This window comes from Nelumbo nucifera, chromosome 6, assembly GCF_055504915.1.
Source record: "Nelumbo nucifera cultivar China Antique chromosome 6, China Antique-T2T, whole genome shotgun sequence".
Lineage (NCBI taxonomy): Eukaryota > Viridiplantae > Streptophyta > Magnoliopsida > Proteales > Nelumbonaceae > Nelumbo > Nelumbo nucifera.
Window position 1 is genome coordinate 12,065,359 of NC_142654.1, and position 20,193 is coordinate 12,085,551.

General features: G+C 30.9%; 1 protein-coding gene across 1 annotated transcript; it reads right to left on the minus strand.

Annotated features, from left to right (window-relative positions):
• Positions 1 to 858: 858 nt before the first annotated feature.
• Positions 859 to 7,977, minus strand: LOC104588153 (GDSL esterase/lipase At5g03610-like). The gene is made up of 5 exons (XM_010245973.3): positions 7,820 to 7,977; positions 7,475 to 7,693; positions 3,972 to 4,243; positions 2,385 to 2,691; positions 859 to 1,253 (listed from the first exon to the last, which is right to left on the minus strand). Exons 1-5 carry the CDS (start codon positions 7,875 to 7,877, stop codon positions 1,039 to 1,041), a joined length of 1,071 nt encoding a protein of 356 aa, XP_010244275.1. The 5' UTR covers positions 7,878 to 7,977; the 3' UTR covers positions 859 to 1,038.
• Positions 7,978 to 20,193: the final 12,216 nt, after the last annotated feature.

Genomic DNA, 20,193 nt, shown 5'->3' on the forward strand with positions numbered 1-20,193 from the left:
TTTTAAGAAATTTTTTAAATTTATTACATAATTTCGTTATTTTAACTATTTAAAATTTAGTCATGTTAAATATTTCATTATTTGAATATTTAAATAATATCTAAAATATTTTTTTATTATTTGAATTTTATTTATTTTAAAAGTAATTACATAATATTAAATACTTTGTTATATAATTATTTAGATATTTTTAATGTTTTGTTATTTAAGATATTTAGTTGTTGAAATATTTAAATAATATTTTATTTTTAATGTTAAATTTTTATTGTTTGAATAACATTTAATTTGAGTTATTCATAAAATTATAATTTATATTGTTACTACATGATTTCTTGATGAATCTTGTAAGAATCTAAAATTATTAATAACATAAATATTATTAAATCTATTATAATTAATTTTTGTGTTTTGAATAAATATTTTAAAGTTATGAGAGACTCTTTCTACTAAAAGTGGAGGAGAGGATAAATAGGAAGTAGAAATAGTTTAGGAGATAAATAGAAATTAGAGACAATTTAAGAGAAAATGGGGGAAAAGTGGTGCCACTTGGCTAAATATTAGAAAAGCAAATCCTTCTTTCCTTATGTTTGTTAGAAATAGTTAAGCTTATGTTATTTCCTTATTGGTTTAATGGGTAATTGTGTGGATTAAAAAATAAAATAAAAAAAATAGGAAATTAGGAAGGGGGTTTGGATGTTCATACTTGTGGAGTCCGAAACTACTACGAATAAAAACTCTGTGCACAGGGCATCCAACTACATATAGGGAATATCTCCTTTACATGTATGTTATCATAGGAAGATGTTCCCAATGTCAGGTTGGATGTTTGGATTTAGTCATATTTTGAACTCATTGAAATGTTTGATGCATGCGCATTACACCCTCCACTAGAAGCCGTTGGATCAAGAATATCAAAACATGAAAACACTATTGGTGTATCAGAAAATAAAATAAAATAAAACAAAAATGCAATAGGAAGAAAAGGGAAAAGAAGAATGAAAATAGGGGAAACCATATCACACAAGAAAGGGTATGGAGTTAGATATAGAGTTGGTCGAGAGAAATTTGTAAAGCTGAATAGACTGCATGCCAACCTTCCTGTGAAGGGTGCACATCATCCCAAAAAAAGGTAGATTCAGGGTTTTCACATACTGTATACTTCTTCACACCATTCTCATCTATGTCTCCACACGAGTATTCAGCACTTGTACCCACACAGCATGGTTTCAAAAGATTACCAAACTTCATAATTCCTGTTCAAGAGATGAAACCAAATTAATCTTAAAATGCAAAATAGCTGGAAACTATCTTCAGCATGGAAATTAAAAATCAACAAACAATTTAGAAATTATAACAAAGGTTCAGTTCGGAAAAAATGCAAATACGAGATGAATTTTCATGTGCAAACTTGATTACAATCAATGGGGGAATATCGCAAATGGAAACAGATCAGATTTATGGTATCTAAAATTAAATGATCATTGAAAGGTCAACAGAGGAAGTCTTTTATATTTCAAAACAGTTGATAACTTGATATATACTTGCCAAAATCTGGATAGGCCTGCTATGCCTATAAATTTGGTTGATGTCCAATTCACTTTCATGGGTGAGATCAATGGAATTGACTATATCCTAATTCAGTTACTTACATGATGTCAACGAGTTAGGAAATTCCATAAGCATAGCATATGAATAAGAGCAGTTGATTTAAAGTTTTTGCCCTGTACCAAGGAAATGTTCAATCTTAAAGCTTAAATCTGTTAGGTAAGGTCCCTGAATGGGGTTTTTTTTTTAGCATGCCTTCTTACATGAAAGCCAATCAAATTTGAAGCATGGATAAGAACAGGCCCATTCATACCTTGTGCTGAAGTTTAATTAATTATAATAGAGACAACAAGGTCACAAGGATCTAACACTACAACACTTGATCATCAAACGGAAGAATCAACCTTAAAACTAAAAATGTTAGTTAAAGCCTCTTTCTCATTAAGCTTACACCATGAGTGTTTCAATGTCTGTGCACGGCTGTGCAAAGAAGAAAGAGAGAATAAGAAATTAAACAGGAAAAAGGGACCTTTAAAATATTTATCATTTTATTGTCAAGTAAAAGCTAATAAAGCCTAGATTTTGGTGTAATCGACCAAAGGGACTTTGACAATACACTTCGGAGGTTGTGGGAATACGATCCTAATTACAAGAGGAAGACTTCCCAATTTAGCCAAAAACAAAATGAAGAGACAACCATAATGTGTGCAGCTATTAGTACTCTATCAATGTTTTCAACCTGTTATTAAACCGGTCCAAACCTGCTATCTTACAATAAAACTAATACTTGGGTGGTTGAAACAAATGTTTTGGCTCAAATTAAGTTGATAGATGATCACCTGGATGGTCTTTCTGTCTATTGAACATGGACATGAAAGCATTGAAGAGATCAAGAACCATGAAGGTGGACCCCTTGGTCTCATTATTCAACTTCTCCACAGCTTGCTGTAATAAGAGGTTGTGGAACATGGCAGCCATGTTATTGGTTTCATTGCATTGCTGATAAGACGACGAGGCTGCGCTTTGAGGGAGACACCCAATGGGCTCGATTGCTGTAACTGCAACTTTCTTCACTCCCTGACCTTGAATGCGTTTTAGGTTTATAGCTAGTTGATTAATGATGGATATGGTGAAGGCTGACAAGCCCTGGAAGATACAAAAATAAACAAACAAAGTCATGATTTTGATGCACAATTTCTTTTAATTTCTTTGTCAATACACCACACCATAGAGTTCAATAAAAGTTCATAAGCTTCACTAAACCTAGTAATGATTTGTAACTTTGGCTCTTCATGCACCAACAATTTGATTTTGCATTAGAGAATAAAGAGTTTGAATTTCTACTCATGCACCCTTTGAACCTAGTAATGATTTGTACAAGTTAATTTGGCTCTTCATGCACCATACAATAAAAGATTATATGATTGTAAGCATCCACTGCCCTATCTGTCAAAGAGCAAGTTCTGACCAAGTTAGCCTTCTAAAAATATTGACCAATATAGTATCTTTGTGAATCAAATCTATTTTATATTAGCAAAGCTTTTGCTTTTATGTCTGTAATTATGATTTGCTCTGCTACCTAATACAAAATTTATACTTTTTGTCTCATAATTTGCATTTACTGACAGTACAGATTTTATTTCTCAAAAACTGATGCAAATTTTACACTATCTTCCATCTACCTCAATCCTCTCTCATATGATAACCCTACCTCACACCAAAACTAATAATAACCCTTCTCCGACCACCATTCCATTGCATACAAGGTGGAGACCACATCATTAATTATTTCTCACAAACAAATAAAATGAAATTAAGTAAGAGCATCCCGATGCATGAGGCTCCCGCCAATATACATACAGCCTTACCCCTGCACATACAAAGAGGTTGTTTCCAAAATTTAAACCTTGATTACCCAATGGAGTAATCCAACCGTTGCACCAAGGTCCACCATCAAAATAAAGTTAAATATAAAACAAAAGTAAATCAGAATTTACACTCAACCTATTTACACTCTTATGCATTTACACCAATGCAAATGAAAATCACACTGCAAACCAAGGTTTTTAAAACTGAACCGGATAGGGAATCGTTCTGGGGTCCAGTTCTTGGATCGAATAATCCGAGCATTCGAACCGAATGAATGGCCCATTCTGACAAAAAATTAAAAAATAATAAAAAATAAAAAACGGCAAAAAAACATTCTCCGGATCAACGAGTCAACAGTTTAACTGCCCAGGTCACCAGTTCGCTGACCAAATCAATAGTTTTTGACCAAAAAGTAGTTCTGGGCTGAAATAGAACCGGTGACCGGTTCTCAGTTTTTCTGATCCAGTCTGGTTTTGAAAACATTGATACAAACAAACTGAGAAAATAAGAAAAAAGGTTGGGAATCATCGATGAATTTAAGAGTTGTTAGCAATCACCTCTGCAGTGCCATTTTTGGCCATGTAAGTAGTATAGTCATTCCCAGCAAGTGAGACGAGAGCAATAGAAGAGTTGAGATTACTCTTGTTGTACACTCCATCATGGATGAGCTGTTGAAAGAAGTCAATTTGTGTCGTCATATTTGGGTCAGGAACCAGTGTATCAAACACCCCAGTTCCTCCATAAGCAAAATTCACCCCATATCTTAGTCGTTTTGTCGCAACATTTCTCCATCTGTAAGGTACTGGAGACTTGATTCCGACGAAAGAAGCTGATCATGCAATCCACAGAATTGATAAAGAAAAGTTATAGCAAATACTTAACAACAAAGGGAAAAAAAAAAGAAAAGGAAAACTGTTGAAAGAAAAAGTAGTAAGTAAATTGTCAACTTTACTTTCTTTCATGATTGTTGCCATGGGCCATAGTTATGGATTTTTTTGGGGGGGTGAAATTTCAAAGAATGGGCCAAATACCAGTCTTTATGGGTGACAAATTGAGGCCCAGAACAAAAAACTGGGACATCCCCAAGAGTTGTTAGTGCAATGTAAGTTAGTAGCTTACATTAACCTTATGCCCCATCACCATTGAATGCTTTAGTTATCTCATTTTTTTTTTAAATTTTATCGTTACCATAAAACTATTATTTCATCTTTATCTCTAAAGGTAATTTATTTGCCTTATAATTGCAACATGCATATTTTTTAATAATTAACTAGAAAAGACCCATGTGCACAGATTAGTGATAAAGTTGCCCCATAAATACAACCTTTCTTTCCATTTCTCTCTTATTTTCTGTCAAAACAAACACAGTCTTAAGGATATCTAGGTGATTATACATAAGGCTAGATTTTTTATATTATACAAATAGCAATTTGTTATGCAACGTAAGCACCAATAATACCTACATAGTTTTTTTTTTTAATTATTACTTAGAGAATTTTTAAAACCAAACCCACCCACAACCAATTTAGTTTCATTTTTATTGGAAAGCTTTCTGTTTCTATCTTTTTTTTTTTTTGTGTGTGTGTATGTGTGTGTCAAACCAAATATAACAGCCATGTAAATCAAAATAATGCACTCTAATTGTAGTTACCAAGCAAGCTATTTGTTGGATAACTGGGGCTCTCTAATTTCCCCAACCATTTCAATATGGTTGATTCCAAGTCATCAGACATGATTTGAATCATTTAAGACAATATGAATCATAAGCAGATGTATTGCTTGGTCAGAGGTGAAAATGGGTGACAATATATCACTTAGCTTAAATATGAGAGTATTAACAGACAAAGCACGGAGATGTACCCTTGTTTTTTATTTTGTGCAGATTAAGAACTACAAAAACCTTATTGTTTATGAGCTCTGATTAAACCAACTTCTGTGAATGGCTTATGTGTATCAGGGTGAAAACATAGTAGTAATGGCATGTTCTATCTAACATGCAACAACACACTATGGTGTCTCTTATTCCTTGATTTTATTCTCATTACCTCTTGCTTCTTGAATTTGCTATTATGCCCATTACAAACCCTAAGATAAATTAAATTGAGCCTACAATTAGGCAATTTTAACAATTTAATTAATTGACTGTTCTATGAATCTGATGAATGGGTGCCGTGGACAAGTAAAAGTGGGTCAAGCCTCAACCCTTTGCAAAAGTCCACCACACCCCATTCAAGAAAATCTATGTTACCAGAAAGACATGATATTAGAAGAGCTTTGACCAATCAAATCCCCTGGTGAATTTTGGTAAATACCATCTGATTGGTTAGTTGATTATCATTTTCATGATACTAGTTGATTGATTACAAGTTTTTCGGTATCATAATCCAACCCTATATCATCTATACAAGGTATTTCATATATCTTATATCTTACAACTTATATAAAAATAGAAAATTTTACGCCCTAGATATATTAGATGATTTTCAAATTTTACATGCCCAGAAACCAGAATGGCAGAATACCCCTTCTACTTATGCAATTTCCCGTACTATCTTTATCTCTTATTCTTGCTATAGAAATATATATAGTATTATTTATAAATCCAGTCAACCATTACTTCACAATATACCTTTACTAATATTATTCCTCCTTCCACTATATCCTCTCTCACTTTTTTGCATGTGTCGCTCTATTAATTATATATATATATATATATATATATATATATATATATATATATATATATATATATATTTATATCTATTATATAACGCTAACATTTTCCTAAGCCTCACATCCAAACCAGCATTTCTTTGGTCCATTCTTTGTGTTTTTCTCTGTTTTGTATTTTTCTTTCCTTTTCTTGATTTCTGGAACAACAGGATCACCACCCAAATCGATTATGGTCCAAATGATGACCACTACATGTATAACATTATAGATCTATTTAGAAGAATAATAAGTAATATTTAATCTTTATATTCAATATCTTCAAATAATTCTAATAAATAAAAAAAAAAGTGAAAAAGCCCATACTGTAAAAGCAATTCCCTGTTAAAATAATATACATCTTTTGTGTATGCTTTGAACCGGAATTTTTGACTGTGGGGTTTAAAGACAGCTAGCGAAAATGCAAAACTAGAAAAGAAAAGGAGGCTTCTAGCTAGTTTCCACAGTTCTCTAGAACAAATAACCTTTTTTATTTAAATAATGGGAAGAAAAAGCAAAACTTTGAAATTAATAATAATTAAATAAGAAAGCACCTAGGAAAGGAAAACAATAGTAAAGCAAGAAGTAAATTGAAGAAACAGGTAGTAAATAATAATAAAAGTAAAGTAGAAACATAAAAGGATCTATGGAGATAGCCCATTTAACTGACAGAGCAGATGAGAAGCAGACTTCAAGTGTAAAAAAGAAAGGAAAAGGGGAAAATGACACAGCTCACAGCTACAACTAAAAGCATGAGGTCACGTGAGGAAGTAAGAATAAAGAAAAAGAGAAGATGCTGGTGGGGGGGATTCTGATTTCATAAGAAGAAAATTGCTAATATAAAAATGGGGAAAACAAGAAAAAAGGAGGCGGCAAGGGACATAATAATGCAAAAAGTACAGGAAGAGGCCAAAAACTAAAGGTGAACCATTTGCGGTGGGCCAGTGCAAGCCCACCATTTGGAATCTTTTGCTTGGAAATCCTTAGAGTATAAGCCCAAACAAAATTTGCCAATTCAACAACTATTCATACATTACAGGGTAAATTTTCAATCTTTTCTATCAATTCCTCACGTACCCAAAAGAAAAAACTGGGCAAATCAATTCAATGATCCTGAGTCCAAACTCTATCTTCAGTCATGCCTGTGCTTGTGTTTGTGTGTGTAGAGAGAGAGAGAGAAATCATGGAGGAAAACGAAAGCAAGGTAGCAAAGCAAACCATTAGAGAAAGATAAAAGTAAAACACATTACTTGTCACAAACCAGTGAAAGTACATTTCTTATGTGTGTGTGTGAGAGAGAGAGAGAGAGGGTGGGGGCCTAACTGCTGTTATAAAGGAATGAATAACACACCTAAGTAGTCTGTCAGTACCCGGCCGTCGGAGTAACGGCCGACTGGTTTCCCCGGAAAAGTGATCCCATAAGGCTGGTGCCACGAACTAGCTTCAGACTTCCGGTTATTCCCGGTGTCAGCATAAGAGTCACCAAAGACGAACAGCTTGGAAAAACCAAGTTTGTGGTGACGGTGATGGTGGTGGTTGTGATGAGGTGAACCTTGAACCACTTGAACTCCTGTAAATTTACAAAATTAATGAGGATCAACTCCAGGAATCCCAAACAAGTGAAGAAGAATAATTCCGGCTGTGTTTCATGAACAAATAATAGAAGAAAGACAATAGCAAACCCTGTTTTCTTTACCAGTTACAAGAACGAAGGAGAATAGATGAAAGAGAACATGCTTCACATGATTCCCCATCAGAGAGAGAGAGAGAGTTGCAGAGCAAGTGGAGCTATGGAGGTACCTGAGGAGAGGGAGAGAGAATGAGAATCCAGTTACTTATAGTGGGCTTGGTTGGGCCTGGGGCTGGAATTAATAGGCTTCAACTCAATGAATGAAGTGGGCATTGGCATACTTTTGATTTACAGGTTCTACTGCCCTGCACGTGCATAATAATAGATGAAGTAGGTATTTGAACGCGTAGGACGATCAATGCTGGGCAACCACACTGTCGTAGGAAAGTTTTGACCTATCAAATTCAAAAGCATTGACCCTCCCACCTTCTAGCCTGAGCAATTAACAATATTCGGCCTGAAGCGGATGTGGGCCATCGTCCCATCGCCCTGGGATGCCATTGATCTAACGGTATTGGATTCATGGGAAGTCGGATAAATTGTGAGCGGGTTGTAGCATGTTAGCTATTAGTGATATTAATGATGATGATGACGATGGACATTAAGCTCAATTGCCCATCTTGTTATTTGCCTTCATGTGAACTCAGTTGGTAGCACGTGCATGGGCAGAGAGCTTTTTTCCCTTTGCTCTTCTGGAAGCCACTCCCCCAAGGGAGCAATGGGCCCTTGTGGTCGAGGGTTTAACTGGTCATGGACTCAAGCTAATGGGCTTGGGGCTGTAGGTTACGGTCCAACAACTGAAATTTGAATATGCCCATTGCCCGACCCAGCTCCCCAGCCTCCACAGCCACATCTGGTAAAGAAAATATGCAATAAGCTAATTGAGTTTCCAAATATATATTATTAAGAAAGGCCATAAATTACATTTAAAACGCAGCTTCTATAGAGATAGGCAGTTAGGCATGAATATCAACGGGTCGGGTTTGACTATACCCGAATCTCACCCAAAACCTATAAAATCTGACCAGACCCGGCTTAACTATAAAATTGTATTAAACTATCTATCAATACTAACAATAACAATAACAATCTATATATATATATATATAGCAAGACAGTCCACATCACCTTACTTCTCTTTGACTCTCTCTCTTTTTCCCCTTTCCACCACTCCCAAACTGCCATCTCAGCATCTTCTCTCTTCATTCCTCTTCCTTCCCAATGGGTTATTTATGTATAACAATTTTAACTAAAAATTGAAAAAATAATATTCAAAATTGATATTTTACAAACCTATGGAATAAATAATCTATCAAATCTACATTAAACCAAAAGATGATTTTAATCTCTAGAAATTAATGCAAATAAAATATTAATAATAAAATAATTATTTTAATACTTAAAATTAATATATATATATATATATTAAATTATTAATTAATTAATATTTTAATTTACATTACATTAAATAACAACATATTAAAAAATGTTTAGAAAATATTTGAGAGTATAATATTAAATAGAATCTATCAACTCTACTAATCAACATTTATACCAAAAAATGATTTTTAATTTTAGAAAAAAACTATAGAAATAAAACTATCAATAATGTAAAAATTATATTTGTAATTAAAATTTTGCATATTATATCTTAGAAATTTTAACAGGTTTGATATATTTTAAATTGAAATTATATTTTTTATAAATTATTAATTGATATTCTAGTTTACATTTTGAGAATTTAATATTTAGTTGACATTTTTGTTAATGTAAAAAATTAAAAATAGTAAAAAAGAAAATAATTGAAATATAATATATGCATATGTTATGTGTCGTGGACTCTTGATTGATGCATTATCAATAAAATTGTGTGATATTTATGCATCATGCTATATTAATTGTAATATATTTTGTCATATATACCATTAAAATGTACATTTCCTTTGTATTTATACATTATTTGCGACTATTTGATTTTAAATTTAGTGTTATTAATATATTTATGGAATTTGTATGTGTTTCTCCAACGTATCTAAGCGTTTCCATTTTTTTTGTTTGTATCCATGTGTTCCCAAAGCGTATCCGTATCCAAATTGTCCGATATGATACTCAATGCCGATACTTTGATCCTTGGTCATAATTTATTAAGATTTGGTTTTCCAAATCAAACAATATTTATATCTATAGACGTGATTTCAGAAATAATCCATTATTTAACAAAAAATAAACAATTTAATAATCTACCAAAAATTAATAAAAATCCATTATTTAATAAGTTTTGGTTATTAATAAATGTTCAAAATTTTAATGTTTAGCGTAATTTACATTAATCATTGTATTTTAATAAATTTTCATTAATTTTTACAATAATAATTTATTGATAAAAGATATTACTAATTATCACAATTTACTAATTTCTATAAAATCAATAATTATAGTTAACAATTATCAAATAATTTAGAGAAACTCTTTAACTAATAATCCATAATTATTTTTAAATATGTAATTAAACAATTAAGAAATTAATCTATGAAAAAAATTCCAAAACTATTCAAATAATAATCCATTATTATTATTCAATTAAATAATTATTAAAAAATTAGAAAAAATAATTTGGGAAATTAATCTATCAGAAATTGTTTTATATTTATTTAAATAACAATCCATTATTATCCATTATCAATAAATAATTATGAAATAATTTAGGAAAATTATTAAATCTATCCACACCGGTCTAGACCACTTGATTGACTCCAACCACTCTTGGTTTTATATTAATTAACAACAAATGATTTACTTTAATTAAAATTAATGTATTTTACCATAATCACATTAATTTACTATAATTACATCACATTGATTAATAGTGAATAATTTAGACTTAAAAGGTAAATAATTCACATTAATTTATTGTTATTGTAAATAATTAATTTACTACACATTACTACTAATTAATAGCATTTTCAATATTTTTTGGAAATTATCATAAAATATTATAATTTAGTGTTATTTACTTTACTATTAGTTAATTAGTTATAGAAAATTATTAGAATTGTAGAGATGAAAATTTTCTCTATAAAACCAAACGGGGCAAGTTTTCTCAAATCTTAAATGGTGACGTGGCAGAGACAGAGTGGGGACAGGGAAAATATTTTTGCCCCAACTTAGGGATGGGGTTTGCATAATTCCTCAAACCCAATGGTAAATAAGTAAAATATCGAAAGATTTAATATTGATTTTTAAAATATCTCTAAGTTTTTCTCATATTCTTATAATCCTAGGATCCCATAATTTCATTTATAAAATACCCCAAATTGTTATAATCTAATTCCTAAAATACCTCCAATTTCACATAATCATATTTGTAAAGTATCTATAAGTTAGATTATTTTAGGTGGTTGCCTCAAGGTGGGGAAAATTTGGGGATTCCCCATCCCCAATGGGGAATGGGTGCCTCGCCCACCCACTCCGCCACTGAGGTCGAGGTGATAGTAGAATGTCTTAACTTACGAGGACGAGGGACAAGGAGTGATGCCCCATCCCGTGCATTACACGCCCCTCACTAGTAATGATAATAAATTGGATTAAATGAAATACCAAATCCACCCAAACCCATCCCAAAGCTAACATCCCTATACTCAGTCGTCATAGTTAACTAGAGAATGACCCCCGTACTAAGTACGGGGTAACTAAATGAGTGTATATTTCAGCTTGAAGTTTACTATTTAGTTATCAAAAGTTAAATAAATAAAAAAAAAAACTAATATGGATCTTGCATCTTTGTAATTGGCAATCTATTATGACCTATTTTACTTGAAAACCATTATTAATTTATGTTTTTTTTAATTTGATTTTAAGATATTAAATGAGATCTTATTGGTAAGCAATAGCCCACTTTACTTGGTATTTACTATTTGTCTAATAAATCTATTTTGAGTTATTTATTTTTAAAAGTTAAATTAGGTTGCTTCCTAAAAGTTAAATCAAGTTTGTAATTAATAAAGTATTTACTTTTTGAAAAAAATCATTTAAAAACAAACATGGGTTTATGGTAATCTTTTAATGGGTCTTACCATTTATATTTAATAGACTATGGATAAACATGTGTTGAGCTAATAAATAATTGTCTATTGGCAATGCTTAGGAGTGAAACTACCCACTTTTTGAATCCTCTTTCTTGAATTAATAGGATGCCATGTGTCTGAATGGTGGTAGTGGGTTGTGGACTTTAGCACCAACTTATTATAAAATGTCACATGTCTAGCTTTCCAAAAAAATGAGAAGGCCACATGTTTGAATGGTGGGGGGTTGTAGTTTGGTAGTGGGCTATGGGCTTTAGCATGGATTTCTCAAAAATTGCCATGTGTCTAGCTTTCTAGAAAATGAGAATGCCACTTGTCTGAATGGTGGTAGTGGGTAGTGGACTTTAATAGCAACTTTTCAAAAAAAATTCCATGTGTCTAGATTTCCATAAATCAAACTTTGAATAAGCCTCACTCACCCGGTCACCCCTAACCTGATATGGTTGGGCCAAGACAGGTTTACCACTTAACCCATTCACATCCCTAGTAGGGGTGATCATTTCATCCCGGCCCGGTTCGAAAAATCTGGGCTCGGGCCTAGGTTTTTTGTTAAGGCCCGACCCAGCTCGGATATTTATAAATAACATATATGTATATATGTTATTTAAAAATATTTGATAATTGATGTTTTATGTATTAAATATAAATTAATAGGGATTTGTGGGAGATTAAAGATTTTAATCCTACAGTCTTAGATCTTACCAAATTCTAATCTAGTATTTAATGAAATATATAAATTACTAAACCCTAATCTTCTTGGCCACCGCCACACCCAATCTCTCTCTCTCACCAAAAAACGAATCTTCTAGTGATGAAGACTCCATTGATAAAGATAAATCTAAAGTTTAGAGTGGTTGCAAGTTTTTGGTAAAATTGAAACCATTTTCAATATTTTATTACTTATTTATTTACATTAGTTTGAACTATTTTTTCTTAGTTTGCTAATATCTTTTTTATTTCACTTTTTATTTGTAGGAGTTGAATAGAAGATGGAGCCCCTTATAGAGATGTTTAAAGTTGTTGTGTGGATATTACATGACAATGGATGGTTATTTTTTGATAGACATTATAGGTTTTAGGTTGATTTTTTGTTGTTAGAAGAATTGGTTTGTTAAAATTATCATTTTTAGCATACTAATGACCAATTAAAACTTATAAATTACAAGGTATAATTATTTAATTTTTTCTATGTTAGAAGCTTTTATCTTGATATTAAGTTTAAAGTTCCTTATAGGTTACTATAATCTCCACGACAATAAGTGAAAAAAAATATAATTGTTTAATTTTGGAACTAAAATACAATAATCAGGCCTAGAATCTTGGCCCAGCCCAGCCCAGGCCCATGTAGGTTTGGGCCCGGGCTTATATTTTTAGGCCTATAATGCGGGCCGGGTCGGGCTTGGGCCTAGCCTAAGCCCGTTGTTATGAAGGCAAAGCCCAGCCTGACCCGGCACATGATCACCCCTAATCCCTAGACAATGTTCAAAATATTGCAAGGTAACACTATGTATTGACCAATAAATGCCACATACTAGGATTTTGCCCATGTTTGGGAGTGTTTATTGAATAAGTGTTATTTAAATAAGTAGTAGCAGTGTTTGGTCTTGGTAGTATAGGTATTTTAAGAATTGCATGATGGGCCAATATGGGTCAAAAAGTAGTAAGTGCTTAACATTAAGTTGTCATAATTGCATTCTTTTTAATGATCAGTAAGTGTGTATGTTCTTTGTACATGGCAAATTTTGATGATGATGATAGTAAATGATATATTTTTTAGTTTGTTTGAAATTTTTTTATATTTATATGTCTCTAAAAATTATTCTTATTTGTCACACTTATTTTTGTTTAATTTGATGAATATATAATATTAGAGATGTGCCCAAATATTATCTAATTTTTTTGTATTTTCCATATATTGTTATCATCATCATCATCATCATCATCATCATACATTGGCTGAATTGCTGACTTGCCATCAAATAGAAAAACAATTCTTCTTTTGTGTTGGTTTTAAATTTTAATTTTATTTCTATTACCAATAATAACAATTATTCTTCGTCACACTTATTTTTCTTTAGCATTTAGTATGTTAATTAATATAAGATTCAATGAAAGAATGAGAGTTAATACCATAAGGCCTAAATATAAGACTTGATGGGAGGAATTTGAAGAATGATGAAATTGGTTGTTTGAATTATATTTTTGTTCTTACAATTAGAAAGCAACCGAATTCAAAATTGGGATATTTTAGTCAAACAAAAAAAGCGTATCACCCCTTTGAATTATACAATACACAACTTTTGTGTTTCACATGTGTCAATACTTTGAACCATGATCCCTATAGGTATGGTAATACTCATTGGCCCAACCCAAGAAGCAATGCAAGCGGACATTTTTTAATTATATAATACACTATTTTCCCTTCATTTCCTTGCTTTTTCCTTCAAACCAAACACAATCTTAGTGAAAATAGTTGGGAGTTGGGTTCACTTAGGCCTTATTTGGCATTCCTTATTTTAATGATTTGTCTTCTTTTTGTTGTTAAAAACTAAGTGTTTATAGGACAATTTTATCTGCAAAAAAGATATACGTCCTTAAAATAAGGAATGCCAAATGCAGCCTTGGTAGTCTTCCAAACCTAAAACACCAAAAACATTTTCTTCGATAGTTAGCAAAAATAACTTTTTACACATATAATTAAGGGTAAAGGTAGGATCAATCTGGTATAATCATCTTGGGATTTTGTATTGGGAGGACAACTGTTAGCAAGCTCCTATAATGAGCTACCTTGAATGATCCAGGGGTCCTCCATGTGGCAATTTAGGTGGGATCCTACAATGAACTCCACATGTTTTTTTAATGCCAACCTTGCATAGGGCAAATTTCAAACCAAAACACTTGCCATGTATAAATACTACCCTCCTTTATGGCTAAATTTTATATTAAAGATTATACTTGTAGCCTTTTAGTTAAGTGGTTAATATTTTGGGTAAATTAAAAATATCCGCTTGTATTTGATATAAAGACTCCTTTGAACTTTCACTTTGCAACAAATACCTCCTTTCATTAGAGTTTCATCAATTAAATTTGAAAAAGATTCTCATAAGCTGTTTACTATTTTTAAAATCTCCAAACTATTCTTTTCTTATTTATTTGAATTGTTTATGATTTGATTATTTTTCTAAATATAATATTGAAGTCTTCTTGATTGCTCGAATAGTTCATTGCATATTTTTGGCTGTATATTATATTTAAATAGATATAAATTTAAGATTTTTTTGTTTTTTCTTATTTTATTAGAGAAAGAAGTGGATAGTTTTTATGTTTTTAAGATGAAGAGAGACATTCATTTCAATGAAATGAAACAAGAATTAAAAAAAAAAGAAAAAAAAACTTGTTTTCCTATGTTAATGAAATGATTCTTATTATTTTAGCTAGTTTTGTTCGGAGAAAATTGAGGTATATTTAGGCCAATTATGGTTTAAAAGAAAAGGGCAAGAAAAGAAAAATAAGAAAATTTTAGGTGGATATTTTGGTAATTTAACACACTATCATTTGACTTAATGGCTTGGGATTATTTGTCGCAAAATGAAAGTTCAAGGGAGTCTTTGTTGCTAATAAAAGTTCAGGGGGGTAATTGTTACTGACCCCATTGTAAAAGGGGGGCTTTAAAATTTACCCTAATATATTTTAAGAGAAACCACAAATAAAAGGTAAAAATATAGGAGTTCAGATCTAGCAATAGTAGACTCTACATTGCAGATCCAATAGGAGAATGCCACATGTCCCTTACAGAAATTGGATTTGGTCCTCACAAGACCGTGTTCACATGCATCATTCACACAATCTCTTACAGCCTTGCATTGGGAATCTCTTTCCATGAAAAAAAAGCATACAAGTATGAAGATATTCTCTATATATGACTTATAAAAGACTGCGAGAACACATTAAACCAACCCTTATGAACCAGATTAGAAAAAAAAAACTAAAAAAAAGGAAATGCGAAAGTCAAGTCGATATAGTCCAATATGCCCCTACCAACGTATTGGATTGTATCAATAATTTTGAACATTGAGCAAACTAATGACCCTTTAATCGAGGTAATCACTTTGTGATCCTGTACAAGCTCTTCGTATCAAATTCAATTCAAATACTCCCTTTATATATATATATATATATATATATATATATATAAAGCTAGAGATCCATTGATATGATAAAACCGTATACGTACATACTAGTCCACATGCGTGAATATCCTATCCCACCTTTGCAAAAGTTGGCATTGTAGGGGGAATTTCAAAGAACTTGAGATCCGTGGAAGATGCTGAGTTTAATGCTATTTTGCAGGAAGTCTTGTATGCTTCTCAATTCTCCCATAGTCGTATTTTGGTGTGTTTGTATTCAGTCAATGTGGTGCAAGCGCTGCAATCAAAGGCTTCTCTCCCTTTGGCTTTCGTCTAAGACCAGAGGGCTTGTTTCTTTTTAATTCTTGCTCTTGTTGTTATGAAAATAGGACGTTTAATACTTTAGCTCATGTGATAGCCGAGAAGGCTAAAACATTACCCCAAGCATGTTTTTATCTTTCTAATTACCCCAGGGGTCCTAGAAGTTCTAAATTTTGTTGATATTTTGGAATTATAATTTTGATCGTTTATCTAGCAAAAAAAAAAAAACTGCTAAAGTGTATTTAACTCGCCATTGACCTAGATGGTCGAATTGTTTGAATCGTCTTGCAAGTTCAGTCTTCCTCAAATCTAATTTTTACAAAAAGCTGTTGACTTAGTAAAAAATTATCTAATATAATTGATTCAACTGTTGACCTATTTGATATGGTCACTGGGTTTCTTCCTCAAATCACAGTTTTTAATACTTTTTACAAATAAAAAATTAGAAAAAATATAAATTAAAAATAGCAAACCATTGGCAGACCGCCTGCTTGTTGAAACCCTAATGTCACTGCAAATTTTCATAATCAAATCAAATTAGATTTGAAAAGAATACTAGTGGGACCCCATGCGATGCATGGGATGGGGCACTCCTCCCAGTCCCTTGCCCCCCAATAGTTAAGACACTCTACCCCATCCCCGCCCCGTCCCTGGTGGTGGGGTGGGTTTGAGGTGAGGCACTCATTTCCTGTCAAGGATGGGGAATTCCCAAATTTTCCCCACCCGATGCAACAACTTAAAACTAATCTAATTTGTGGATATTTTACAAATAGGATTATGGGATTTTGGGGGTATTTTAGGAATTGGATTACAACAAATCTGGAGTATTTTATAAATGGAATTGTGGGATCATAGGATTATAAAAATATGAGAAGAACTTATATATGTTTTTAAAATCAATATTAAATCTACTGATATTTTACTAGTTTACCATTAGATGCAAACCCCATCCCTGATTTGGAGAATAAAAATATTTTCCCCGTCCCCGCCCTGTCTCTTCACCATCCCAATTTAAAATTTGAGAAAATTTGCTCCATTCGGGATCGGTCGGGCAAGGTAGGGCCCTAGCTTTGCAAGAAAAATTACCATCCCTACTATTATAATAATTCTCTATAACTAATTAACTAATAGTAAATTAAATAACGATAAATTACAATATTTTATGATAGTTTCCAAAAATATAAATTATTTACCTTTTAAGCCTAAATTATTGATGTAATTATAGTAAATTAATGTAATTATGGTAAATTACATTAATTTTAATGAAAAGTAAAACATTTATTGTTAATTAATGTAAAACCAAGAGTGGTTGGAGTCAACCAAGTGGTCTAGACTAGTGTGCATATATTTAATAATTTTCCTAAATTATTTCATAATTATTTATTAATAATGGATTGTTATTTAAATAAATATGAAATAGTTTCCGATATATTAATTTCCTAATTTAATTTTCCTAAATTTTTTAATAATTATTTAGTTGAATAATATTAATGGATTATTATTTAAATAGTTTAGAGAATATTTTTTCATAGATTAATTTCCTAATTTTTAATTATTATTTATTTAAAAAATTATGTATTATTAGTTAAAGAGTTTCCCTAAATTATTTGATAAGTGTTAACTATAATTATTGATTTTATAGAAATGAGTAAATTATGTTAATTAGTAATATCTTTTATGAATAAAATTGTCATAAAAATTTATTAAATTACAATGATTAATGTAGGTTATGCTAAACGTTAAAAATTGGAAATTTTGAACATTTATTAATTAACCAATGGTTAGTTTTCACTAATGGTTGGTCGGTTTCAACTTTCAAGTGACCAACTCCCTAACTCAACCAGATCAGTTTGGCTAGCCAAAAAATCTCCAACCAAATTGAATTGCCTATTGAACACTCCTAATTTCAGCTAAATTAATAGTTTAATCTCTAACAAATAACAATAGTTTAATATCCAATAATTATTGAAAATTTATAGCAAAAATACACAATTGCTAAAAATATATTCATAACAAAAATACAAGAAATAACTAATAAAAAGCTTTAATACCTCTAAGTTATTTAATATACTTCCACTATTCCAATAATATTTATTTTTTCATTTATTTATATTTTATATTCTTATTAAAGTTATTACAAGATTTTGTTATTTAATCTATTTTTTGTTTTTAATTAATGTTTAAAATATGATTTAGTATTCATTTTTGTATATTGAAAATATTTATAATTTATTTAAAAATAGTATATAAAGCATAAATAATACCATGCCCCCCCTGAATAGGGCAAGTTTTCTCGAATCTTAAATAGGGATAGGGAAGAGACAGGGTAGGGATGGGAAAATATTTTTGCTCCAAATTAGGGATGGGGAAGGGACAGGGTTTGCATATAATTTCCCACACCCGATGGTAAATTAGTAAAATATCAATAGATTTAATTTTGACTTTTAAAATATCTTTAAGTTTTTCCTTATATTCTTTTAGTCCTAGGATTCCACAATTCTATTTATAAAGTACCTCCAAATTGTCATAATCTAATTCATAAAATACCCCAAATTCCTATAGTTTTATTTGTAAAATATCCACAAATTAGATTATTTTAAGGTGGTTTTATTAGGGTGGGGGAAACCTGGAGATTCCCCATCCTCGACGAGGAATTGGTGCCTCATCTCCAACTTGCCTTACCACCAAGGACAAGGCGGGGATGGGGTAGAGTGTATTGACTATGGGGCAAGGGACAATGAGGGGTGCCACATCTCGTGCATCACATGGGGCCTCGCTAGTTATATTTACTTTTGTGCTCTTGATATTTTTTTTACAGTTATAGCATAATTTTGTTATTTAATCTATTTTTTGTTTTTGAAATAATATATAATATATGATTTAGTTATTAATATTATTTAAATAATTCCATTATTTAAAAATTTAAAATATTAATTATTTATTAAATTTAATAATCCATAAAAATATAATTTACACTATTATTACATAATTTCGTTATTAATTTTGTAAAGTATAAAATTATTATTAATTCAAAAGTTATGAAATCTATTATAATTATTATTCTACTCTTAAGATTTTTGTAAATTTATTACATAAATTTGTTATTTTTAACTATTTAAAATTTAGTTATGTTAAATATTTAAATAATATATAAAATATTTAATATTGTTTGTTATGTAAATTTTATTTCTTTAAAGTTTAATGTTATTATGTAATTTTAATTATTTTGTTACATAATTATTTAGTTATTTTAATATTTTGTTATTTAAATATTTCTATTTATGTTTTTAAAATATTATTTAGTTATTAAATTGAATACTCCATAAAATTATAATTTATATTGTTATTACATAATTTCATTATGAGTCTCATAAAAATATATAAAATCATTAATAATATGATTTTATTATAATATTTAAATAATTGTTAAATGTTTCGGTTGAAAATTCTTTAGATAGGTATAGATGAAAGGTGGGGGAGAGGATAAATATGAATTAGAGATAATTTAAGAGATAAATAGGAATTAGTGAAAGATATAAATAATTTACGAGAAAGTGGGGGATAGTTAGTTTACTAATAAAAGGGAGATAAGCTATATTAGTTGGCAACTCCTAATGCTTCTATAGAGAATTTTGCATCCCCTCTAGATAAGGCTGCAACTTGGGTTGGGTTAGCCCGAACCCAGCCTGAAAAAAAGTCGAGTTGGGTTGGGTCGGGTTGATGCTTGAGTTCATGGTTAGGGTTGAAATTTACGAACTCAACTTTACTTCGGGTTGGGTTAGGGTTGCCTAATATTTTATTCTTTATCTCCTCATTGTTGTTTGCCACCCAAGGCTTGCTGCCCATAGAAGATCTATTATAAGTCATCATAATAAATTATAGTCATTTCAAACATTTTTTTCTTGAATTT